The sequence below is a fragment of the Leucopleurus acutus genome (genome assembly GCF_964270905.1).
Source record: "Leucopleurus acutus genome assembly, chromosome: 8".
Classification (NCBI taxonomy): Eukaryota; Metazoa; Chordata; class Mammalia; order Artiodactyla; family Delphinidae; genus Leucopleurus; species Leucopleurus acutus.
This window is the reverse complement of record NC_139151.1, coordinates 104,392,872-104,414,507: the sequence shown is the minus strand read 5'-3', so window position 1 is coordinate 104,414,507 and position 21,636 is coordinate 104,392,872. Positions and strand designations below refer to the sequence as shown.

At 61.1% G+C, this 21,636-nt stretch overlaps 4 protein-coding genes across 5 annotated transcripts; 3 read left to right on the top strand and 1 right to left on the bottom strand.

Annotated features, from left to right (window-relative positions):
• Positions 1 to 336: 336 nt before the first annotated feature.
• TBX10 (T-box transcription factor 10) lies at positions 337 to 7,255 on the top strand (the record flags this gene model as incomplete). Its single annotated transcript, XM_082845038.1, has 7 exons — positions 337 to 348; positions 4,086 to 4,381; positions 4,475 to 4,576; positions 4,933 to 5,104; positions 6,281 to 6,348; positions 6,563 to 6,657; positions 7,065 to 7,255. 7 exons carry the CDS (start codon positions 337 to 339, stop codon positions 7,253 to 7,255), a joined length of 936 nt encoding a protein of 311 aa, XP_082701164.1.
• Positions 7,256 to 7,512: 257 nt separating this feature from the next.
• Positions 7,513 to 11,464, top strand: NUDT8 (nudix hydrolase 8). 2 transcript variants are annotated; one of them, XR_014326417.1, is made up of 5 exons: positions 7,513 to 7,748; positions 8,388 to 8,520; positions 9,094 to 9,171; positions 9,273 to 9,710; positions 11,418 to 11,464. XR_014326417.1 is itself a non-coding variant. In XM_082845798.1 (4 exons), exons 1-4 carry the CDS (start codon positions 7,555 to 7,557, stop codon positions 9,498 to 9,500), a joined length of 633 nt encoding a protein of 210 aa, XP_082701924.1. In that variant the 5' UTR covers positions 7,513 to 7,554; the 3' UTR covers positions 9,501 to 9,714. The 2 variants fall into 2 exon arrangements, 1 of the variants encoding a protein (XP_082701924.1); XM_082845798.1 differs by lacking the exon at positions 11,418 to 11,464 and having other exon boundaries at positions 9,273 to 9,714.
• On the top strand, positions 10,858 to 15,577 carry LOC309965526 (double C2-like domain-containing protein gamma; the record flags this gene model as incomplete). The annotated part of the gene is given in 15 exon segments (XM_082845037.1): positions 10,858 to 10,922; positions 11,604 to 11,668; positions 11,742 to 11,890; positions 11,894 to 11,981; positions 12,144 to 12,192; positions 12,409 to 12,439; positions 12,514 to 12,585; positions 12,802 to 12,856; positions 12,859 to 12,904; positions 12,992 to 13,127; positions 13,217 to 13,270; positions 14,577 to 14,731; positions 14,856 to 14,934; positions 15,123 to 15,219; positions 15,297 to 15,577. Coding segments are annotated over 15 exon segments (1,383 nt in total). The 3' UTR covers positions 15,539 to 15,577.
• A 389-nt stretch (positions 15,578 to 15,966) lies between these two features.
• NDUFV1 (NADH:ubiquinone oxidoreductase core subunit V1) lies at positions 15,967 to 21,424 on the bottom strand. Its single transcript, XM_082844490.1, has 10 exons — positions 21,278 to 21,424; positions 20,090 to 20,172; positions 19,846 to 20,016; positions 18,956 to 19,139; positions 17,921 to 18,110; positions 17,270 to 17,482; positions 16,960 to 17,126; positions 16,568 to 16,649; positions 16,214 to 16,359; positions 15,967 to 16,109 (listed from the first exon to the last, which is right to left on the bottom strand). The coding sequence occupies exons 1-10, from the start codon at positions 21,347 to 21,349 to the stop codon at positions 16,023 to 16,025; spliced, it is 1,395 nt and encodes a 464-aa protein (XP_082700616.1). The 5' UTR covers positions 21,350 to 21,424; the 3' UTR covers positions 15,967 to 16,022.
• Positions 21,425 to 21,636: the final 212 nt, after the last annotated feature.

Sequence of the window (21,636 nt, the reverse complement as noted above, 5' to 3'; positions counted from 1 at the left end):
ACTCTCCCCCATCTTGCCCAGCAGCAGACTCCAGTGCAGGTGCAGCCTTCCTCCCAAAGCTGGCCGTGGGTCTATGCCAGGGGTCGGCCCATGCTCTCCCCAAGGGATTCCTCCCAGCCTGGCAGGCAGGGACCGGGGGCACAGGGGGTGGAAGCAGCAGGCCTCCCTGAGCTGAAGGGAGGAGAGGTCTGCCCCCGACATGCGACATGTGGCTCTGGGAGGGGCCAGCCCCTCTCTGCCCCCTGTTAGGTATGGCCTCTGCCAACCCCTTGTTCCCAGTGCCAGACTCTGGAGGAGGTGCAGGGGTCCAGCCGCCTTTGGGGACCCCAGTCGAGCATGCCCAGCTCGGTGGGCTCTCACCTAGTGCTCCGGCCTGGGGGCTAGCCTGCGATGCTCCCTCCTGTACTGGGCTAACCAGGGTCTAGCCTGATGACCCTCCTTGCACCACATGGCAGACACCAGCTTCGGGGAACCCCCCTCCTCTGCCTTCCTGACTGGAGATCTGTGTGTTCCCTGAATGCCCAGACCCAGACAGGCAGTGGCCGCCTGGGGAAGGTGTCTGGTCAGGACATGCCCCAGAGGCCTCTGACCTGGGCCAGCGTCCCCCCCTGTGGGGACTGTGTAGGCACCGTCAACCAGGATGGGGACAGCTTACTGCCCCCCAGGCTGGGCCAGCCCATCCCAGGCAGAGGCGATTATGCACTTAGTTCAGTTGGGGAAACTGAGGCACGGAGATGTCATGGTCCTGCCAGCATTGCATAGCTCATCGGGCCGAGCGGTCAGGAGGACCTGGCTTCCTGCCATCCAGTCCTGGGGCTCTGCCTCTGCTGGTACTTGCGGCTGCTGCCCCCTTGCCTTTCCTGCTCAAGCTCCCTGGTGATTCCACACCAGCAGCCCCAGGTCAGGTGTCTGGGTCCTGGGGAGAGAGCTTCGCCTCTGCCATTCACCCCTCCATGCTCCTGCCACCACCGCAGCCCCCTGACCTCCCCGAGGCCCTGTCAGCCCCGGCCCCTCCAGTCAACCAGGCGTGGGCCCCTGCAGATCACCCAGCCTGTCCTGGAGATGGGCCCTTACCCTGTGTCTGGGCCCATTGATCAGGAATGGCTGGGGGGCTCCTAGCTGGGGAAGGGAGGAAGCCGGGAGGGGGGACCAGGAGAGGGAGAGGAGGCTTTGCCACGTCAGAGCCTTCCCACCTGCCCTCCTCCCCCACGGCATCGCGCCTGGAGCTGCACCAGCCCAGCCGGGGGCCTTGCACAGTCCATTACGAGGGTGGCTTGGAGAAGGGGCTGTGCACACCCCAGAGCCAGGGTCCTGCCTACAGAGACCAGGTGCCTGGCTTGGGTGGAGAACCAAGACCTGGGCGATCGAGGAGGGAAGGCCAGTCCTGCCAGGAGACTGGGGACTGAGTGAGGGCCCAAGAGCTGAGCCATGCTGCCGAATGGACCAGGAGACCGGGAGGCACTGACCAGAGGCGGGACACGCAGGGACCCCAGCTGAGCCGCCCTTCTCCAGGAGCCGGAAGTCCGGGCTGTCCCCATGGCAGGTAAGGGGCAGGCGGCCAAGGGAGCCCTATGGGTGGGCTCAGGCTCGGGGGTGAGTGGGGTGGGGGGCAGGGAATGGGCGTGGGGACCAAGGAAACGCCACTGGACCCAGGGCCTGGGCAAGAGCATGGGGCAGGGGCACCCCAGGCTGAGGCCTCAGATCCCCCAGGGCGGGGTCGATGGGCTCACAGCCACCCAAATGCAAATATAGGGGTGCTGACAGGCAGGGAGACACAGCCATTTCTGGGAGGTGAAAGCCTTATCAGACGTTGGTGAGCGTGGGCCTGGCTCCGCCCCTCTCTGGGCCTCACCCCGTGAGTATCAAGGTTTGGTGGGGGCTGGACAAGGAACCTCTAACTTCCCCTCCAAACCTGACTTCATGCCGGTGGGAAACTGTCAACTCCTGACCCCAAGAGGTGCTGGCTTTTAGAGGAGCTGGGCAGAGGACAGGGCCCTGCCCAGGGTTATTGAGGGTGCCCAGGGGTGGCACATTGACTGGGATGGGCAGGGTGTAGGCTTGTAGAAGACTTGGAAGCCAGTAACCAGCCTGTGAAGGCCCCAGGACCAGCAAAGCCATGAGCCTCCCCGACTTGGGACGCATCACCATGGACCCTGGGGGCTGGCATCGGTTACCGGGATGATGTACGTGCTCCAGCAGGACAGCTGGATGATGGGCAGTTGCCCATGTAATGGCCTGGTCTAGATGGTGGGGGGCCATTAGCCCATCCACCCTTCATGCCCCTCATGCCCCAGTGAGACCCACCCACCTCCAGACTACAGAACTCCCAGGGGCTTTAGTGGGGTGCCACTTCTCACACGTGGCCCTCAGGGCTGCTAAGGATGGGGCCGTGGGCCCGGAGCCCCACACTCTCACCAGGCACCTACTGTGCACTGACTCTGGCCAGCACATCACACGCTATACCATCCCAGGAACCTCCGTCTACCCATCTATCTATCCGTCTATGCATCCATCCATCCAACACCAAAATTCTACCTCTGCCCAGAGGATCTCATGGTTTTACCAGGTCCTCAGCCCCTTACGGGGCTGCTAGAAACTGTTTCTCAGGATATTTTTCCTAGCTTTAAAATTGTAATTGTGTTAAAATATACAAAACATAAAAATTATCATTTTAACCATCTTTAAGTGTTCAGTGGCATTAAGTACATTCATACTGTTGTGCAACCGTCACCACCATCCATCTCCAGAACTTTCTGCATCTTGCAAAACTGAAACTCTGTCCCCATTAAACATTAACTCCCCTTCCCCTCCCCCTGTCCCTAGCAACCACCTTCCTACTTTCTGTCTATGAATTTGACTCCTTTAGGCACCTCTCATGAGCGGAATCACACAGTATTTTTGAGACTGACTTGTTTCACATAGCATAACATCCTCAAGGCTCATCCACGTTGTAGCCTGTGGCACGATTTCCTTCCTTTTAAAGGCTGAATAATATTCCATTGTCTGTATAGACACATTCTGCTTATCCACTCATCCATCGATGGACACCAGGGTTTCTTCCACATTTTAGCTATTGTGAACAATGCTGCTATGAACACCGATGTACACATATCTGCTCGGGTCCCTGCTCTGGATTCTTTTGGGTTTATACCTAGGAGTGAAACTGCCGGATCATATGGTAATTCTATCTTTAATATTTTGAAGGACTGTCAGCAGTTTTCCACAGGGTTTACACCATTTGAGATTCCACCAGCAATGCACAAGAGTTCCAATTTCTCCACATCCCCGCCAACACTTGTAATGTTTCATTTCTTGTTTTTGTGATTGTTTTGGATTTTGGTAATAGCCATCCCTGTGGGTATAAAGCAGTATCTCGTTGTATCGATAGTTAGGTTTTATTTTTTTAATCAGAAGGGTGGAGCTGTGGCAAAGTTTTTGGCCAAGACTTGTGCCAGGGCTGCAGATCAAAAGGTGGGCTCCTTAGAAAAACGTGAGGAGGCCAGAGCAGAAAGATGTTAGAACCAGCTTCTGGAAGAAGGCAGGATTTGGGCCCGTTTGGGGGGGTCAGAGATGGGTAAGAGTTGTTCGTGGTAATTCGGGGATCTCCTTCAGCTCAGTATTCCTTAAGCAGCACGAGGCAGCCAGGTCTCCCCAGAGCTGAGAAAGACCCCCCACCCCCATAACCCCACGTGTCACGTCATCCATAACAGATGTCCTTTATGAAGGGCCTACTGTGTGCCAGGCTCGTGTGTGTCCTCACAAATCCTCACATCAGCCCTATAAGGCAGATATTAAGAACCGTTTGTGACAGATGTGGAAACTGAGGCTCCGGGAGGTGAAACAATTTGCTTGAGGCCACTAGGCCTCTTGATGGCTCAAAGATTCCCTGGGGAGCCTGAAAGGTCCTGTCTCTGGTTTCCAGGAGCTTTAAGTGAGCATTTACCTCATGAAGTGATGCCGAGTTGGGGATCCTGTGGGAAAACAGGCCTGGCAGTCAGGGGGAGCTTCCTGGAAGAAGAGGCATCTAGGTGCAGCCTGAAAGATGAAGGCTGGCTGGGTGGAGTGGGGGTGGGTGAGGTGAACAGGGGCCCACACTCCGTCCTCCCTCTCCAACCTTCCTCTCTGCCGGCCTTGGGGTATTTGCCCCCTCGGAGACCTACCCTTTGCCCATGACGAGCTCCAGCTGGAAGTCCCAGCTGGACTCCCTGTTACCATCAGGCCCTTCCACCAGCTCTATAGGGGCCCAAGCCATGGCTGAGCCCACAGAGCAGGGCCCCAAGAACCCACGTGTGTCTGATGTGATGGTTCAGCTGGAGATGAAGGCTCTGTGGGAGGAATTCAACCAGCTGGGCACAGAGATGATTGTCACCAAGGTGGGCAGGTATGAGCAGTGGCGGGGGTGGGGGTGGGGCGGTGGCGGGAGTTGGGGGCAGGCCGGAACCACAGTCGAGCTGCTGAGCAGCCCCTCCTGCAGGAGGATGTTCCCCACCTTCCAGGTGAAGATCCTGGGCATGGACACGCTGGCTGACTACGCCCTGCTCATGGACTTCATGCCTTTGGATGACAAGAGATACAGGTCCGGGCCTGGCTGGGGGTCACAGCTCAGACCTCAGGCACTTGGTCGGGGAAGTAGACCCCCACCAGCACCCTGAGGGAGGCAGGGGCCAGTCGGAGCAGTGTCGGGGGGGGCCCATCCTGGGCAGCAGTGGGCGCACCTGGGCAGGTAGGGTGGGCTAGCCCAGGGCAGCAGATGCAGCCACGGTGAACCCAGGCCAGACGGCACTCTGGAGCCTCTGGTTCTTCATGTGCCGACGGGGCCAGTGCATGGGCAGTAGGAGAGATGCCCCGTCAGTCTTGGCTCCGGGTGGGGGCAGCAGATGAGGTGCCGTGGGCTGCAGTCGGGGCGCCCTCGCCACCTTGCTCTGTCCCCAGGTATGCCTTCCATAGCTCGGCCTGGCTGGTGGCGGGCAAGGCGGACCCGACCACGCCTGGCCGCGTGCACTTCCACCCCGACTCGCCGGCCAAGGGCGCACAGTGCATGCGCCAGATTGTGTCCTTTGACAAGCTCATGCTGACCAACAACCTGCTGGACGACAACGGCCACGTGAGGCCCGGGCCACAGTGGGGAAGGGTTGGGCCAGGGCAGGGGACACTGGGGCCTGATTGTGATGAAGCCCAAGCCAGGGCTGGCTGGGCCTTTGGTGCCCGAGTTCACCTGGCTGGGGGTCGGACAGCAGAGACTGCCAGGCGGGTGGGCCAGGCCCACGTAGGTGCAGGAACCTGGCACCACTGACACTGTGTCAAACAGACAAAGATACCTGCCCTCACAGGGGCTCACCTCCTGGGGTGCCAGGCAGATGGTAAGCAAAGAATCCAGACGGCAGAAGGGTGATAAATGCCAGGAGAGAAAGGAATCCAGACGGCAGAAGGGTGATAAATGCCAGGAGAGAAAGGAAACAGGGAGCGGGGCTGAGACGGAGGGGGCCGTTGAGTTCAGGGGGCTCAGGAAGCAGCTGAGGCGCTATTTGAAGAGGGGTCTGATGGAAGTGGAGGAGGGAGCCTGTGCGTACAGAAGGGGGAGCCGTTGCAGGTAGACGGAACAGCAAGTGCAAAGGCCCTGAGGCTGGAGAATGCTGGGGAGTTGAGGAAGCTGTGAGGAGACTCCCGTTTGGCTGGGGTGGAGCTCAGAGGGGCAGTGGGAGGGGAAGGGATCCTAGGGGCATCCAGCACTGCTCTGCAGGGCCAGTTGGCTGTGGAGAGGATTCTGGTCTTTACTCTGTGTAGCTCACGAGGGCTCTGAGCTGACTCACTGGGGCTGCTGTGTGAAGGGAGTGCAGCCAGGAAGCAGCTGCGGAAATCCAGGAGAAAGATGACGGTGGCCTGGCAGGGTGGAGCCAGTGGGGTGGGAAAGGTGGTCAGATCCCAGATAGTTCTGAGACAGCTGGGGCGTGGGAGTGAGACACCAAGCAGCCTGGAACCTCCAACAAAGGGGCCTTTGATACAGAACTGCAGACTCTCAAGTTCAGACCTGGCACCGCCGCTATCAGATGGGGGCAGCGGGCCCTGGAAGAAGGGCTTCGGCCCCAGAGAGGGTTTGCGGCTGCCCCACCCCTTCCGCACTCCCTGCACTGGCTCTGTGGCTCCTGGGCTGAGGGGCCCAGGTCCCGGGGCCTCCAGATTGGGGGCGGGGTGGTCCAGGGAGGAGAGGGTGGCTGAGCCCGGGGCCCACAGCCTTTCCCCAGCTCAGGGCTGGCCCATAACTACCCTTTCTCCTCTGCAGAGCACCCAGCTGAAACTCACCAGCAACCCTTTTGCCAAGGGCTTTAGGGAGAGTGACCCGGACTCCTGGTACCGTCTGGCCCCTGACAGCTCCGCCCAGCTGCCCTAACCCACCCCCTCACCCCATCCCTATCCCCAGGCATCTCCTAAGGCCTCCGACCCTTCCTTCAGGGTCACACCCACTGGCTTGTCCCGGGGTCCCACTGTCTGACTCTGACCATGACCCTTGGCCTGGGTTCTCCATCTTGACCCCCTGCCTCATTCCTGCTTGCCCCACCTTCAGGCCTGTATCTCCACGGCCCCTGCTCAGCGTCCGGACCCGGAGTCGCAGCAGCCTCCGCCGCTGCCTGCCGAAGGGCTCCACAGAGCAGGAGAAAGGTCAGGCCCCAGGCCCACAGACACAGTGGGACCAGAGCCTAGGTAGTGGACGGGGCCACGGGGCCCCCAGGAAGGGGCTTCCGCATGCTCAGCAAGCTCCCTGGGCATCTGTGTGGACAGAGAGGGGGAGGCAGAGAGAACGGTGCCGGGACGAGGTGCTGAGAGCAGGGGCAGGGGCGTCGGGGGGACTTCCTGGAGGAGGTGGTTCCCGAGCTGGGCCTTGGAGGACTGCGAAGGGTTTGGACAGAGGGAGAAGGTGGGGGAGAAATTCCAGGCAGAGGGAAGAGCAAGCACAAAGGCTAAGTGGCGGGCAACCTGGGGTGGGAGGGGCAGGGAAGGGGACGGGAAGGCTGAAGGTGTGAGGGGAGGTCTGGGGTCCACTCACACCATTTCCTCCCGCCCCGTAGACCCCCTAAACGCCGACCCCGAACATCCTGGAGCACGTCCTCTGAGGTCCCGGACCCCCGCGGGCGCGGAGAAACGCGGGTCCCGGCGGGGCCTTAACAGCCAGACACCCCGACTCGCGAACCCCGCGGTCAGCACGGCCGTGCCCGGTCGCCGGGCCAGGCGCGACGCCAGCTGCTCTAGGCGTTCGTAAGGGGACACTCTCCAGACCATCCACGCCAGCTCCGCCCCGCCCCAGGCCCGCCCCTCTACCGGAAGTCCAGGCTATCTGGTGACGCCCCTTGGCCACGCCCCACAACTCGCGGAGAGGCCCCTTCCCGGCCTGGGCCCGCCCCTTAATCGGGCCCCGCCCCGTGGGCAAGGCCGCTGCCGCTACGGGAGCCCCACCCTGCGGGCAGACTCCTCCCACGGCCCGCCCCCCAGATTCCCGAGACACCCTGGGGTGTGCGCTCTGCCCGGTGACCTCGGTTTCCCGGCCGCGCTGGGCCGGACATGCTGCCCGACTGCCTGTCGGCGGAGGGCGAGCGGCGCTGCCGGCGGTTGCTGGCGGGGGCCACGGCCCGGCTCCGCGCGCGACCTGCGGCGGCCGCGGTTCTCGTGCCGCTGTGCTCGGTGCGTGGGGTCCCGGCGCTGCTCTACACGCTGCGGTCCAGCCGCCTGCCCGGGAGGCACAAGGGTGACGTCAGGTACACCGGCCGGGAACTCCTCTCCCTTCTAGGAAGAGGCCGCTGAACCCGGAGACCACAGGGTCGTGGGCAAGGCACTTAGCCTTTCCGAGCCTCGGTTTCCGCCTCTGTAGAATGGGTCTGAGTCTGAGAGCCCGTCAGGCAGAGGGCTATGGCGGGAGTCAGCAACCCACGTCCCTCCGCCCCGAATCTGGCGCCGCAGGTGGTCCTGCCCGGGCGCCGCGCGGATCGCTCGACACCTCGTTCAGATCTGTGTCCCCCTCCAGAAAGGCAAGACTCCGCCCCCTTCCAGCGACTACTGGGAGATTCGTGTCCCCGAGCCGAGGAAGCGCGCGGGGCGGGGTTACCTGGCTTCCCGCCCTGGCCCCGCCCCCGGCGGGAACTGGGGACACCCTAGAGTCAGTGTCAGCGCCTCTGGGGCCACCATAAGCAGAGTGCATGTCTGAGCCCCAGGGCCTCTCTCCCTTACTCCCGTTGTTCAGGGAAGTAAACTGGGCCTGGAGAGGTCGTGTGGCTTGCCTAGCCCTCTCTGCAAACTAGGGGCGGAGACGTTACTTAGGTGGGTCACTGCCACAGCCTCCACCCCCACCCCTCCACGGCCCCAGCAGCCCGAGAACCAGGCTCCCTGTGCCTGTTCAGTTTCCCAGGTGGCAAGTGTGACCCCGCTGACCGCGACGTGGTGCACACGGCCCTGAGGGAGACCCGCGAGGAGGTGGGCCTGGTTGTGCCTGAGGAGCACGTGTGGGGAGTCCTGAGGCCTGTGCACGACCAGGTAAGCCCGCCAGGCCCTGAAACCACCACCGGCCCTTGCCCCATTCAGGCCCTCTGCTTGCCCTGGGCTAGGAGCAGGGACCCCAGGGACAAGGAGGGTGGTCATGGACTGTGGCAGTCACGGAGTACGGTGGGGACACCTGCCTGGCAGTTGTGTTCCACCCTCACACAGCCCGTCAGGAAGGGGCCAGGGGTATTTTATCCCCTTTCACGAGGGATACTGAGGCTCAGGTCCTGGGGTGGAGGTGGCTCCAGGGTGAATCAGCTCTGCTCTGCTCCGTGGACAAAGGTTGGGGAGGGCTTTGCAGGGTAGGCAGGGACTGAATGACCACTGGGAGATTTTAGGGTAGTAAAAATAAGGAAAAGCGAAGGCCCAGAGGCCTGAATGGGTCCAGTGTGTTTGGGAGGCCTGAGTCAGTCAGCGTGGCTGGAGCGAGTCCAAGGGCAGGGGCCGGGTGGACCTGGCCTTCACTGCTAAAGGCCCCTGGAGTCTTCCTCTCAGGCTCCCTGCCCCAGCCCCAAAGCCCTGTCGAGGGCGTGCCTCCCCTGACTGCCTGCCCTCCTCCTGCCTCAGCGAAAGACCACTGTGGTGCCGGTGCTGGCCGGCGTGGGCCCACTGGATCCCCAGAGCCTCAGGCCCAACCCCGATGAGGTGAGTGGGGAGATGCTAGGGGTGGAGTCTGGGTCGTCTGGATGGGCGGAGGCTGCAGTGGCCAGTGCTCTGTCTACCCTCTCGCTGCCTCCTGCCCACAGGTGGATGAAGTGTTTGCACTGCCCCTGGCCCATCTGCTGCAGGAACAGAACCAGGGCTATACCCACTTCTGCCATGGTGGCCACTTCCGCTACACACTGCCTGTCTTCCTGCACGGGCCACACCGGATCTGGGGGCTCACGGCCGTCATCACTGAGTTCACCCTGCAGCTGCTGGCACCTGGCGTCTACCAGCCCTGCCTGGCCAGCCCTGAGCTGCCCAGGGGCTGATGACCTGGCCCTGAGCAGCCCCTGCCTTTGCCCTGCCACGCCAGCTCCACTCCAGGACTGAATAAAGAGCCTTTGCCAATTCCGTGGCGACTGCACCTTCTGCACTGGAGCCCTGACCTTGGGCAGACCCCATGGGACAGCTGGCCTCCTGGCTAGGGTGCCTCTGGATAATCACACTGTTACTTGCTGTGCCCACTCACTGTGTGCCAGGTGCCTGGAGTCTTTTTTCTCATTTCACTCTCACCACAACCCTGTGAGATGGGGCCAACGCTGTCCCTGGCTGGTGAGACTGAGGCTCAGGGAGGGTAGACACCTTGCCCAAGGTCACCCCGGTTTGGGATTTGAACCAGGCCCTCTCTGACTCCAGAGACCAAACTCCTAGCCACTACCCTGTACGAGCTCCTGTTCCATCTTCCGTGCCTGGCTGACCATGTGCTGGGCAGTAGGCATCCAGAAAGGAGCCCTGCCTGCTACTGCAAACCTCTAACATGCCAAGCTCCCACCATGTGCCAGGTGCTATGCTGGGGTCCCATCTGTGCACCGGCCAGATGCTACTCTGCCCTCTGGGGGTGCTCAGTCTGTGGGAGATCTGAGACCAGGTCACACAGATAATCATGTGATTGTACATTAATTACTCACAGATATGTAATGGAATTATGTATCAATCATGTAAATCTCTGTGAGAGAGTTGAAGGGGTGGGCAGTCTAACCTTGACATGGTAGACTGGGCAGTATTAGGCAGGACAAGTGATAGAAAACCCCACCCACTAGCTGACTTTGCCAAAGGAAGAATGGTGATTACAAACTCCAGAGATAGACCAGCTTCAGGTATAGCTGGATCCAGGAGCTCAGGGACTCTTCTTTCCACTGTATTGGCCTCACTCTCAGGAGCATTCTCTACTCCACAGGGGTGAGAGGTGAGGAGAAGGCAACAGCTCTAGGATGGCACGATACCAGCATCCCATCAACAGAAAACAGCTTCTCTTTCTGGGCCAGTCTATCCCAGAATTGTACTTTATTGGCCTGCTTCGGGTCACATGCCCTTCCCTGAACCTGTCACGTGGCTGCTGGATTTGGAATTCATTGATTGGCAGGGTCTGGGGCACAGGCCTGGGGAGCAGGGTGAACCTCCTAGAGTGAGAGTAGTGAAGGTGTGGCCCCCAAAGGACCCCTGGGGAAAGACAGGGAAGGTTGAGCAGGTAAAGGCAGCCACGTTCCCCTGCAGAGAGTGACGCTGAGACCATAGGTAAGCGGGAGCAGGCCCGGTCAAAGGGCAAGGGAGGAAAGTCGGGGCACAAGGAGCAGCATGTGCACACAGCTTGGGGTGTTCTAGGAAACCAAGAGGGGCCGTGGGGACATGGGGGGAGGGGCCCAGCACTCGGGGCCCCAGTGGGCGGCCAAGGGGACCAGCCTCAGTGATGGGTTAGGATTTTATTCCAGGCTGGCAGAGGGGGAGAGAGGTGCCGAAGTGATCGGATTCAGGTGTTAAGAAGCTTGAGCTCCAAGGGGACCGGGTTGCGGTGGCACCCCCACCCCGTCTCTGCAGAGCCCTCCCCGCCCGCCCATCTCCCCTCCCCCCAGCCTGCCCTCCACACCCCTCCCCCTTCCCACACGCCTCCCCACACGCTCTCCCCCAACCCCTCTGTCTCACCTACCCCTTCCTCCCCACACTCCCCTCCCATTGCCCCTCATACCCCTTGTATCACCTCTGGCCCTCCAGCCTCACCTGGGAGCAGGGCCACGTGATGGCGGTAAAAATAACTCTCCGGTTGTGTGTGAATTGGGGAGGGGTTGGGGGAGAAGGAGGGAGGCTGGGCCCCAGCACTAGGGAAGGGGCCCTTGGGGTGGAGGGCAGGGAGCTGCTGGTCTCCTGGGCCCGAGAAGCGTTCTGAGTCCCACCCCTTCCCCCATCCCCAGGGCCACACTCTGGCTCTCTGGGTCACCTCCGTCAGGCGCACACCCAGCACTGGCAGCAACCCAAAGCAGATGGAGGAGCTCTGAGGGCGGTAAGTAGCCCAGCCGGCCTACCTGCCAGTCCACGGGATCCCCCTCCCGGCTGGAGGCCTCCACCCTGCCGACCTTGACCTTGCGCTCTGTCCTCAGGTCCCAGCTGCTGCCCAGGACCCCCCCGCCCCCCGCCAACACCCTCAGTGATGCCTCCTCGCCCTGTCTGGTTGGCCTGATGCGGTGCCCTCATCTCCGGTGCTCAGGGGCTCCTCTGAGTGCCGCCTCCATGTCCAGGCCCCCATGGCGGGCACGGCGGGCCGGGGGCGGAGAGCGTGCAGGAACACGTGGCTATTGACGTGAACCTGGGCCCCATCCGGCCCATCCACCTCATTTCCGACTACTGCCTGCACTTCTACCCCTTCGCTGAGCCCACCCTGCACACCTGAGACCTACACCCTCCAGTGACCCCCACCATCCACTCTGCATCCCAGTCCCAGCCGGACCCTGAGCCAGAGGGAGACTCAGACAACAGCAGTGAGTGGGCGCGGGGGACAAGGGGGACCCTCTGGGCCCAGCCCAGCCAGGATGGGGTCTGGGGCATCCCCAGGCTTCCGACCTGGGGAGGGGAAGGGCAGGAGGCATGGCGCCGGGGCGGAGGTTGATGTAGAAGCTGACCTGCCGGCCACCTGCCCTTAGCCACCCTCGGCACCCTCAAGTTCACGCTTCTTTTTTTTTTTTTTTTGCAGTACGCAGGCCTCTCACTGCTGTGGCCTCTCCTGTTGCGGAGCACAGGCTCCGGACGCGCAGGCTCAGCAGCCATGGCTTATGGGCCCAGCCGCTCTGTGGCATGTGGGATCTTCCCGGACCGGGGCACGAACCCGTGTCCCCTGCATCGGCAGGTGGACTCTCAACCACTGTGCCACCAGGGATGCCCCATGCTTCTTTTTGACACAGACAGTAGCACACTGCACTGCACAGCTCACCGTGCCAAGGTGAGGATGGGGCGGCATCCCTGGGTCCCAGGTGTGGGCCCCGGGCCTGTCCCACATCCACTGTCTCTTCCCAGGGCCTCAAGCCACCGGCCTCGGGCTCTGTGGATACCTATGTCAAAGCCAACCTGCTGCCTGGGGCCAGCAAGGTGAGGGTGAGACACAGGCCCCTACTGCTGTCCCTTGGCCGCACACCCAGCCTGGAACACCCACGTGGCCTGCCATGCCCCTCTTCCCCAAGGCCTCGACCTCAGACAGGGAGCCCCCGTTGCTGGGATGTGCAACTAGAGGCTATATGAGGGAGGGGGACCAGGCTGGGGCCCTGGGGCCCGACAAGGCTCTGACCCTCCCTGCTCAGCCCCCAGGACAGCCAGCTGCGGACACGCATGGTTCGGGGCACAAGGGGGCCTGTCTGGGAGGAGGCACTCATGGCTTCACCCTCCAGGACACCCGGCGCAACACCCTGTGGTGAGGATAGGGCCTGGGCCACAAGGGGGCAGGGCCGAGGTGAGGGTGAGGGCTTGCCTGGCCAGGTCTGACCTGCGTGGCCACCAGGCTGTGCGTCTGGGAGGACCCACAGCTGCAACAACGACGGCGGGCGCCTCCCCTGCGGGAGCTGCGGGTGCCCCTGGGGAAGCTGGTGCCCAGCCAAGCCAGGAGCTTCGATGTGTGTCTGGAGAGGCGGAGGCTGGTGAGTGGGCTGGTGCACAGGGTGGGGCGTGCAGGGAGGGAGACCTGGGCAGTGTGCAGCCAAGGGGACCGGGCTCTCTGCTCTTTCAGACCAAGAGGCCCAAGAGCCTGGACACAGCACGTGGCATGTCTCTGTATGAGGAGGTGGGTGGGACGGCGGATTCCAGCGAGGACTGGGGGGGCAGGTCTGGGCTGGCCCAGGCTGAAGTGTGTCAGGCAGGGATTGATGTGGGTTGGACAGGGGTCCAGGCCCAGGCAGGCTTGGAGAAACTGAGGCCATCTCGCTCACCGGCCCTGTGAGCGCTCATAGTCTCAGGGAACAGCCAGGCCCCAGGGGCTGGGCAGAGGGTGACTTCCCCTGCCAGGGCAGCCCAGGGGAGCTGTGGGGCACTGGCACAAGCCCTCAGGGGGCAGAGACACAGGCCAGCTTGAGGCAGAGGCTGGAGCCAGTGGGATTTGTCCCTGGCCTGAGCTGGGAGGGCAGGTCAAAGTCCGGGAGAGAATGGATATGGTGGGGCTGCACGGCTGCTAGGTCTGCCCGAGGCAGTGTGGGTACCACACTTCTGGGGCTGGTAGTCATAGACACAGGCCCTTGGCAGGAGGCAGCGACGGTGACCGCAGGGGATTTGCAATAGGAAACCAAAGACCTGGGCAGAACCCCTGCAGCCCAGAGGGCCAGGTGCTGCTGCCCCGCCCCCTAGTGGAGCCGCATGTTGCTGCGACTGTCAGTCAGTCAAGGCGAAGCTGCGGAGCCCTACTAGGTGGGGCAGGGACCCGCCACAAGCACTTCCTGGCCCAGACCCCGCACAGCAGCCCCTTGGCTCACGGAGCACTCCGTTACTGAGAGCTGAACGCCAGCAAGGTGGCTGGGCTTTCGGCAAATCAAATCCCTCGTTAAGTGTGGGAGAAGCACATTCTCTCCAAAGCATCCTCCCAAGTCCTTTGGAAGCACCAGGGGCCAAGTGTGGCAAAGGATGTTCAGAATCTGGCCGCTTGGGCTGCGGGGTGTGAGGAGGGTGGGCTTTGTAGCTGAACAGACCTGTATGTCCTTGGGTAGAGAACAGCCTCTTGGAGCTGCTTCTGTGGCACCAGGCTTACCCTGCGGGAGGGTGGTGATGGGTACCTAAAGGCAGGCCACCTAGGAAGCTCCTAGCATGTTTGTGGCCCTTAGGGACATCAGTTCCCTTCCCCTCCATGACAAAGATGCCCCGAACTGGCCAGTCACGTGGCCTGGTGTCCCCTTCTCAGGCCCTGGAGGATAGAGCTGAGCTGGAAGTTTCCTTCCAGGGCACTAAGCCAGTGATTGTTTTTGTAAATTGAATCATGAAATCAAACCACTGGCCCCTGACTTCTCTGCAGCCAGTTTGCATTCTCACGTCCAGGCCAGCACTGGTGGGTGGTGGGCTACGGGCCACACGGGAGCTGACCCCAAGCCTACCCCCTGCCCGAGGAGGTGGAGGCTGAGGTAGCCGGGGAGGAGCATGGGCGCATCCTGCTGTCACTGTGCTACAGCTCTCAGCAGGGCAGCCTGCTGGTGGGTGTGCTGCACTGTGCCCACCTCGCCCCCATAGATGCCAACGGCTACTCGGACCCCTTCGTCCGCCTGTGAGTGTGAAAAGGGGTGGACAGGTGGACAGTGAGGGTTCCTCTGAGCCGCTCGGGGCTCAGCTCTCCAGGGCCACACCTGGAGCTAAGCTGACCCCATTCTGACCCCATTCTTCCCGATCAGTTACCTGCATCCGAATGGAGGGAAGAAATCGAAATATAAGACCAGTGTTCAGAAGACCCTGAACCCTGAGTTCAACGAGGTAGGCCAGGCCAGGGCTGGGGGGAGGCAGTCCTGGCTGCTGGGGGTGGGAGGAGGGGGGTCAACATTCCTGCTTCCGAGAGCACAGGCCCCAGCTACCCTGAGCCATTCACCTGTCTGAGTCTGTTTCTGAGGCTGTGAAGGACCCAAGGCTGCCTCCCTCCTGCCTTTCTGCCCCCTTCCCTGCAGGAATTCTTCTGCACAGGCCCACGGGAGGAGCTGGCGCAGAAGACACTGCTGGTGTCTGTGTGGGATTATGACCTGGGCACAGCTGACGACTTCACTGGTGAGTGGGAATGTCGGGGAGCTGGGGGGTGGGCCCAATGGACTCCCACACGGCTCCTGACCTGTCCCCCAACCCAGGCGGGGTGCAGCTGAGTAGCCAGGCCAGCGGGGAGCACCAGCAGCACTGGCGCAAAGGGCTGGGCCGCACTGACCACCAGCTGGAGCCATGGCACCCGCTGGACGGTGCGCACTCCAGCTCAGCGAGTAGCGGGGGCACCCAGCCTGGCCCTGCTCACCGCCCGTCCCCAAGACTGACCCGCGGCCGCCTCCATGGAGCTGCGAGGACCTGGGGCTGCCTCACCCACCATGTCCACCCCTAGTCAATTGCTTCCTTCCTTCCTCCCTTTCAAATTCACCCCACTGCCAAATCATGAAGCAAGAATAAACCTCTCCTCCAAACCAGACCGGACAGCCGGTTCTTTCCCTGCCCATCGCCTCACAGGGCAGACTGGGCCCTGTCCTCCTTGCTCCCATCCTCCAGAGGCCTTCACTGGGCCAGGCCCAGGTCTGCACCCCAGGCCACAGTTTCCCCCTCCCCACCCGCTTCTTGCACTGAGGGGTCAATGCTCAGGATGGTCTATGACAGACTGACGCACAGGAGGCCAAGTGTAAATTCACAACGAAACCTTGTGCTGACCTATCCCTCCCAAACCTCCACCTCCATCTGGGAAACAAGCCTCCAGGAATAATGGGCCGCAGAGGCAGAGTGAAGAGCAAGGCCACAGAGAAGACGCACCGAGTGGGCAGCACTTGCTTTATTGTCCAGCCGTCCAGGCAGATGGATGCCGGCCCAGCGCGGCGGGCTCAGGAAGCGGCTTGCCTGGCCTGGTGCTGCTGGGCGAACCGCTGCATCCGCTCCTCGAGCTCCGGCCGGAAGTGTCGGATCAGGCCCTGGGGGTGAGGGTCAGGGTGCTGGGTGCAGCAGGGCCTGAAAATCCCCCAACGCCCGGGCTCTCAGCACCGCCCCCAGCACCACGCAGCAGGGCAGCGAGTACCTGCACGGGCCAGGCAGCTCCGTCACCCAGGGCACAAATGGTGTGGCCCTCTATCTGCTTGCTGATCTCCCACAGGGAGTCGATCTCAGCCGGCCGGGCGTCCCCCTTCACAAAGCGCGCCATCACCTTGTTCATCCAGTCCACACCTGGGCCGTGGCAGCAAGAGAGGGCCTGGTGATCTCCCTAAGCCGGGGTGCGGGGGGATGGAACTCGAGGGGTGCGGGCCACAGGGAGGGTGGGGCTCAGAGCAGCCACAGCAGGCTGGGAAGCAGCAGCTGTTTATTCAGGGTCCAGTGCCCGGCCCAGGCCTGGCGCAAGCCACAGAGAAAGCCCCAGCCTGCCCAGCGCACTTACCCTCGCGGCATGGGGTGCACTGGCCACAGCTCTCGTGCTTGTAGAACTCAATGAGGCGGGCGATGGCTTTCACGATATCCGTCTGGGGAGACAAGGGACAGTGAGGAGGCACCCAAGGCCTGAGCCTCAGCGCCCCCCGGCGGCACACCCTCCTGATTCCAGCGGCACTCTGGCTGTCTCCTCCCCCTGCCGTGGGCATCCTGCCCCGCCCAGGCTCCACGGGCGTGTCCCCCAGAGAAGCCTTGCTCCCCACCTCTCCCACCTCACTGTATCTCAGGTGACACGAACCAGGACCCAAGAGCTGGCAGGAGTTCTCCGAGAGGCCCCGGAAGGGTTACTAACCAGGCTGGCATAAGGCAGGGACTGGGTGGGGAGCATGGGCCAACCCTTACCGAGCGGTCCATGACGATCACAGCAGCCGTGCCCAGGCCCGTCTGCGCCTGCACCAGCGCGTCAAAGTCCATCAGCACCGTCTCACACACGGACTTGGGGATCAGTGGGGTGGACGAGCCGCCAGGAATCACAGCAAGGAGGTTGTCCCAGCCACCCGTGACACCCCCTGGGGCCCCAGTCAGTCCCCAAAAGGATGGATGGTCAGGGCTGGGGCCGGCACACCTGCCTAGCCCTGAGCCCAGGGCCTCTGCTAGCCCCAGCCCCAGCTCCTGAGGCTCTCCCACCCTGCTGGCTGGCCCCAGGCCTCACCGGCGTGCTTTTCGATCAGTTCCTTCAGCGGTACAGACATCTCCTCCTCCACGGTGCAAGGGTGGTTGACGTGGCCAGAGATGTTGAACAGCTTGGTGCCTGAGTTGCGTGCGCGGCCAAAGCTGGCAAACCACGCACCCCCTCGGCGGCAGATGGTAGGGGACACGGCCACTGTCTCCACGTTGGCCACGGTTGTAGGGCAGCCGAACACTCCTGTGGGGGAAATGGGATGAGAAATCGGTGGCTTCTAGTGGGTGGGGACAGGTTGCGGCGGGTTTCCTGGCAATGGGGTATGTCCAGGGTCCTGCTCCGGTGGCAGAGAGCCCTGCTTTCACCCCTTTGTTATTCTCGTCCCCCACCGGACCCCAGATTCCAGCAGGAGCTGCGCTGCCTTTTCACCATCCTGCCCCGAGTTCCCGGAAGGTTGGAGAGGACTTGGGTATCTGACATGGGAGCTGAGGCAGGATGAGGGACTGCAGGTGGCACTGGTGGAGCCTCTATGTTGTTCCCACCCTGCTCTCTGTGTCAGGCGCCCAGTGCAGAAGGGACTCAGAAATTCCCTAAGAATGACCAGTGGGGACCTGAAAACAGATCCCGGACTCCACAGGACACAGGACAAGGCCCAGGATCGGGCCAGGTGCCAGGTCTTACCCACGTCTGCAGGGAAGGGAGGCTTTAGGCGGGGCTTGCCCTGCTTGCCCTCGATGGACTCGATGAGCGCTGTCTCCTCCCCGCAAATGTAGGCCCCAGCCCCACGCACCACAAACACGTCGAAATCGTAGCCGGAGCCGCAGGCATTCTTGCCAATCAGACCAGCCTCGTAGGCCTCTCGGATGGCTACCTGTGGGACAGGGGTGTGAGGACACGGTCCCCAAGGGCCCAGGAACACTGTGTGTGGGAGGGAGGGGTACTGGCCCAGTGAGCCCATCACCGAAGTCCAGAGCAAAAGCTCCCTTTGGACACAAGCAGAGGACGCTCTGGGAGGGGGTGGGGGTTTTTACGATGCATGTGCTACTTCTGTAATAACATTTAACAAATTCTCCAACTATATGTATTTTTAAAGACTTTAGGACAATAATGAAAATTTCAGCAAGTAGTTTCTCCAGGTGGTGGATCTGTGGGAGAGTTTCCTTTTGTGTGTGTGTGGTTTCCTATCTTCATAATGAACAAGTACTGCTTCTGAGTAGAAGAAAAGACCCTGGAGGCTTATTTTTAAATATGTAATAATAATAACAATAACACTTACACATAATGCTACCATGTGCCAGGTTATTACTCCCACATCCTTCATCACTGTTGTGTAGCAGCCTAATAGAAAGGTGAGGCTTTGGCCCTGGACCAATTACTACAGGCATCACTGAGCTGAGAATTACTGAAATGACCCCCTGACCCTCCAGGAAAAATGCCCATATGGGAGTTCTCCAGCCTACCCCTGCCCCAGGAGTCGTGGAGCCCTGGAAAGAGTCATGGAGCCCACGCAGAAGCTCTGGAACATACAGAAAGAGACAGAGGCATTGGGGGCCACGTCCCACTCAGGACACAAGGCATGCAGGAGTGATCACCACTCTCCTAGTGCGACCCCAGACAGATCAGGAGCTAAAATCTAAGAACAACTCTGCCTAGGATTGGGGCATGTAAGTGCGCACTGAGCACCTTCTCCTCTGTTGACGCCCCACCTCTGCCCACCTGCAGATTGGACGCCTCATTGTAGAATTCCCCGCGGATGTAGATGTAGGCGGCACGGGCACCCATGGCCCGGCCCCCCACTAGGCAGCCTTCCACCAGCTTGTGGGGATCGTGGCGCATGATCTCCCGGTCCTTGCAGGTGCCCGGCTCCCCCTCATCTGCATTCACCACCAGATACTTGGGCCTGTGGGGGCCAGCAGGTCAGTCAGGCTACAGGGCCACCAGGGTTGGGCCTTCAACCACATGCCACCCCACTCCACCCAGGGAAGCCTCCTCTGACAGCCAATCCCTCTTTGTCCTCCTGACATGTTCCCAGGGGCTCTGCTTGCTCACCACCGATGACAGGGAGCTCACTGCCTATTCCGTATTTGGGTGGGTATGACCACAGGAAAAATCTTTGCTTTCCCAAGAGCCCCAATCTGCTCTGGGTCACAAAGAGCATTCCGTGAACCTCCACCGTATCTCTGGAGCCAAAAGGAGGCAAAATAGCTGACATTCAGCCTTTGCTTTCTAGGCGCCAACCACAGTGCAGGCCAAAAGCTGTACGAACATCCTCTCTGTCATCCCTGCACGATATAATATCCACTTACAGAACAGAAACCTGAGGTTCGGAAAGGCCAGGAGACTGCCCAAAGATACATGACTAAAAGGCAGAGCTAAGCATTGACCAGTTAAGTCTGACTGAGTCAAAGTTTTGTGTCGATTCTGCTTCCCCCCCAGTCTCCCCTGAGGAAGACCAGAGAGAACTGGATCCCACCTACCTGAGCTCTGGTTACGTTTTCCCATTTCATTCACTCTTAGTTTCCAAGGAAACAGCCCAAAGGCCCAGGTAAGCCACAGCCACCCCCAAGGTCTCTCCTGCAACCCCATTTCTGCCTGCCTACACACACCTGCCATCTGAGGGCTTATTCATGAAGCTCCATTTAAGGCCAGTTGGGAAGCCAGCACCTCCACGGCCCCGCAAGCCCGACGTCTTGACCTCACCCAGGATCCAGTCAGGCCCCTTCAGCAGAATCTCCTTTGTCTTGTACCAGTCACCTCGACTCTGGGCACCTTTCAGCCTGGACAGAGTGGGGAAGGCAGTAAGGGGGAGGCCCTGCCTCGGGAACCACCAGCCTAAGGGCACCATCTCACCTCCAGTCATGGCGGCCATACAGGTTGGTGAAGATCCGGTCTTCATCCTTCAGCGAGCCAAATGAGGTTTTCTTGGGTGCTGTCTGGGGACACAGAGGGTCAGCAGGCCCAGCAGGGCTCTGGGGTCATGAGGGGCCAGGCCAGAAGGTACAGAGTTTTGAGTCCCCCTGATTAGAGAGAGCTGGGCTGGGAGGAGGGCAGGGGCCTAAGCCTCAGAACCCTTCATAGCATCATAGCTGCCATCACCACTTAGTAAGCACTTCCTGTTAGCAGGCACGAAACTAAGTTTTCTATATCCAAGACCCCATTTCATCCTCATAACCTTGAAACAGGAACGATTTCCTCCATTTTACAGAAGAGGAAACTGAGGCTCAGAGCAAACTGAGCTTATGAAAGGCACACAGCCCAAAGGAGCAGCAGATGGAATCTAAGCTCAGGTGTGTCCGTGGCCAAAGCCCACACCTGAACTGTGCACAGCACATACTACCCCCCTGAGCCCAGTGTGATGCTATGTCCATTTACTTGTCTGGCTGTGCTGCTGGACCCAAACTTGGTTAGGCCAAAGCCTTGTGTTACTAAACTCTGCTGGCGACAAAATGCACTTTCGGAAGGAAAAGAAATGCCTCACTGCGGCTGGGACACAAGATGACGGAGGGAGACCCGCTCGGGATAAAACTGTTGAGGAGAGATGGGTCTGGAATTCCACGTGACCCAGTGAGGAGCACCCCAACTGAGGGCTAAGGGGACCTGGCTTCCAGACACCCAACCCCTTAAAAGCCAATATGGGGATCGGAGTGCTGAACGAAGAATGAGGAGGCGCACGGCCCTTTCCAAAGCTATTATCTGCATCTGTAAAATGGGTCAGTGGCCCCTTCACGCCCTACAAAGCTGTGGCGGGAAAGGAATGAGATAAGGACGCTTTGCCACCTGCAAAATTTTCCGTTAAGTCGCGCGGCTGTTAAATAAGGGAAGCCAAGGGGCCGGAGGGCTGGGGGCGGGGTGAGTCAGCCTCCCGTTTGGACCCGTTCCCCTTCTACACCCAAGCCGGATCGGCAACCTTCCTGCCGGGCTGGGGAGATGAGAATGTTCTCCAGAAGGCACTACAGACCCAAGGGATGGAGCGCGCACAGGCGCGGCAGCGAGAGCCGGCCCGCGAGCACCCCTGGCCCGAGCCAGGTCAGGCCTCACCGTATCGCCGCTGAATCGCACAGACACCCGTGCGGGGAGCGACCCGCCGAGCAGCCGCCGTGCCGCCAGCATCGCGGGGGCCAAGCCGGTCAGCTCCAGCTGTCACCTTCACGGCTCGAGGCTGAGGAACCGGCGCGACCTAGACGCTAGGCGGCGCACAGGAAGAACGTCACGCGCCCTGGCGCCGGCGACGCGCCCAAACTTCCCTGCACCCCTCCCGCCCCGCCCTTGGCCCCGCCCTTGGCCCCGCCTCCTCGTAGGAGGGCGGAGAGGCCGGAAATGCCCTGTCTGGCGCTGAGGCTGCTGGGAGATGCAGTCCCGCGGGCTTTCGGACCTCCTTTCTCCCTTCGCGGGGTTGG

Excerpts from the sequence above, each read along its gene's own strand:
- NDUFV1 (XM_082844490.1), bottom strand. The coding sequence starts at position 21,349 with ATGCTGGCGGCACGGCGGCTGCTCGGCGGGTCGCTCCCCGCACGGGTG. Across the intron at positions 20,173-21,277 it reads TGCGATTCAGCGGCGATACG|ACAGCACCCAAGAAAACCTC; the intron begins GTGAGGCCTGAC and ends CTGTGTCCCCAG. Across the intron at positions 16,650-16,959 it reads TGATCGTCATGGACCGCTCG|ACGGATATCGTGAAAGCCAT; the intron begins GTAAGGGTTGGC and ends TTGTCTCCCCAG.
- NUDT8 (XM_082845798.1), top strand. The coding sequence starts at position 7,555 with ATGCTGCCCGACTGCCTGTCGGCGGAGGGCGAGCGGCGCTGCCGGCGG. Across the intron at positions 8,521-9,093 it reads TGAGGCCTGTGCACGACCAG|CGAAAGACCACTGTGGTGCC; the intron begins GTAAGCCCGCCA and ends CTCCTGCCTCAG. Across the intron at positions 9,172-9,272 it reads TCAGGCCCAACCCCGATGAG|GTGGATGAAGTGTTTGCACT; the intron begins GTGAGTGGGGAG and ends TCCTGCCCACAG.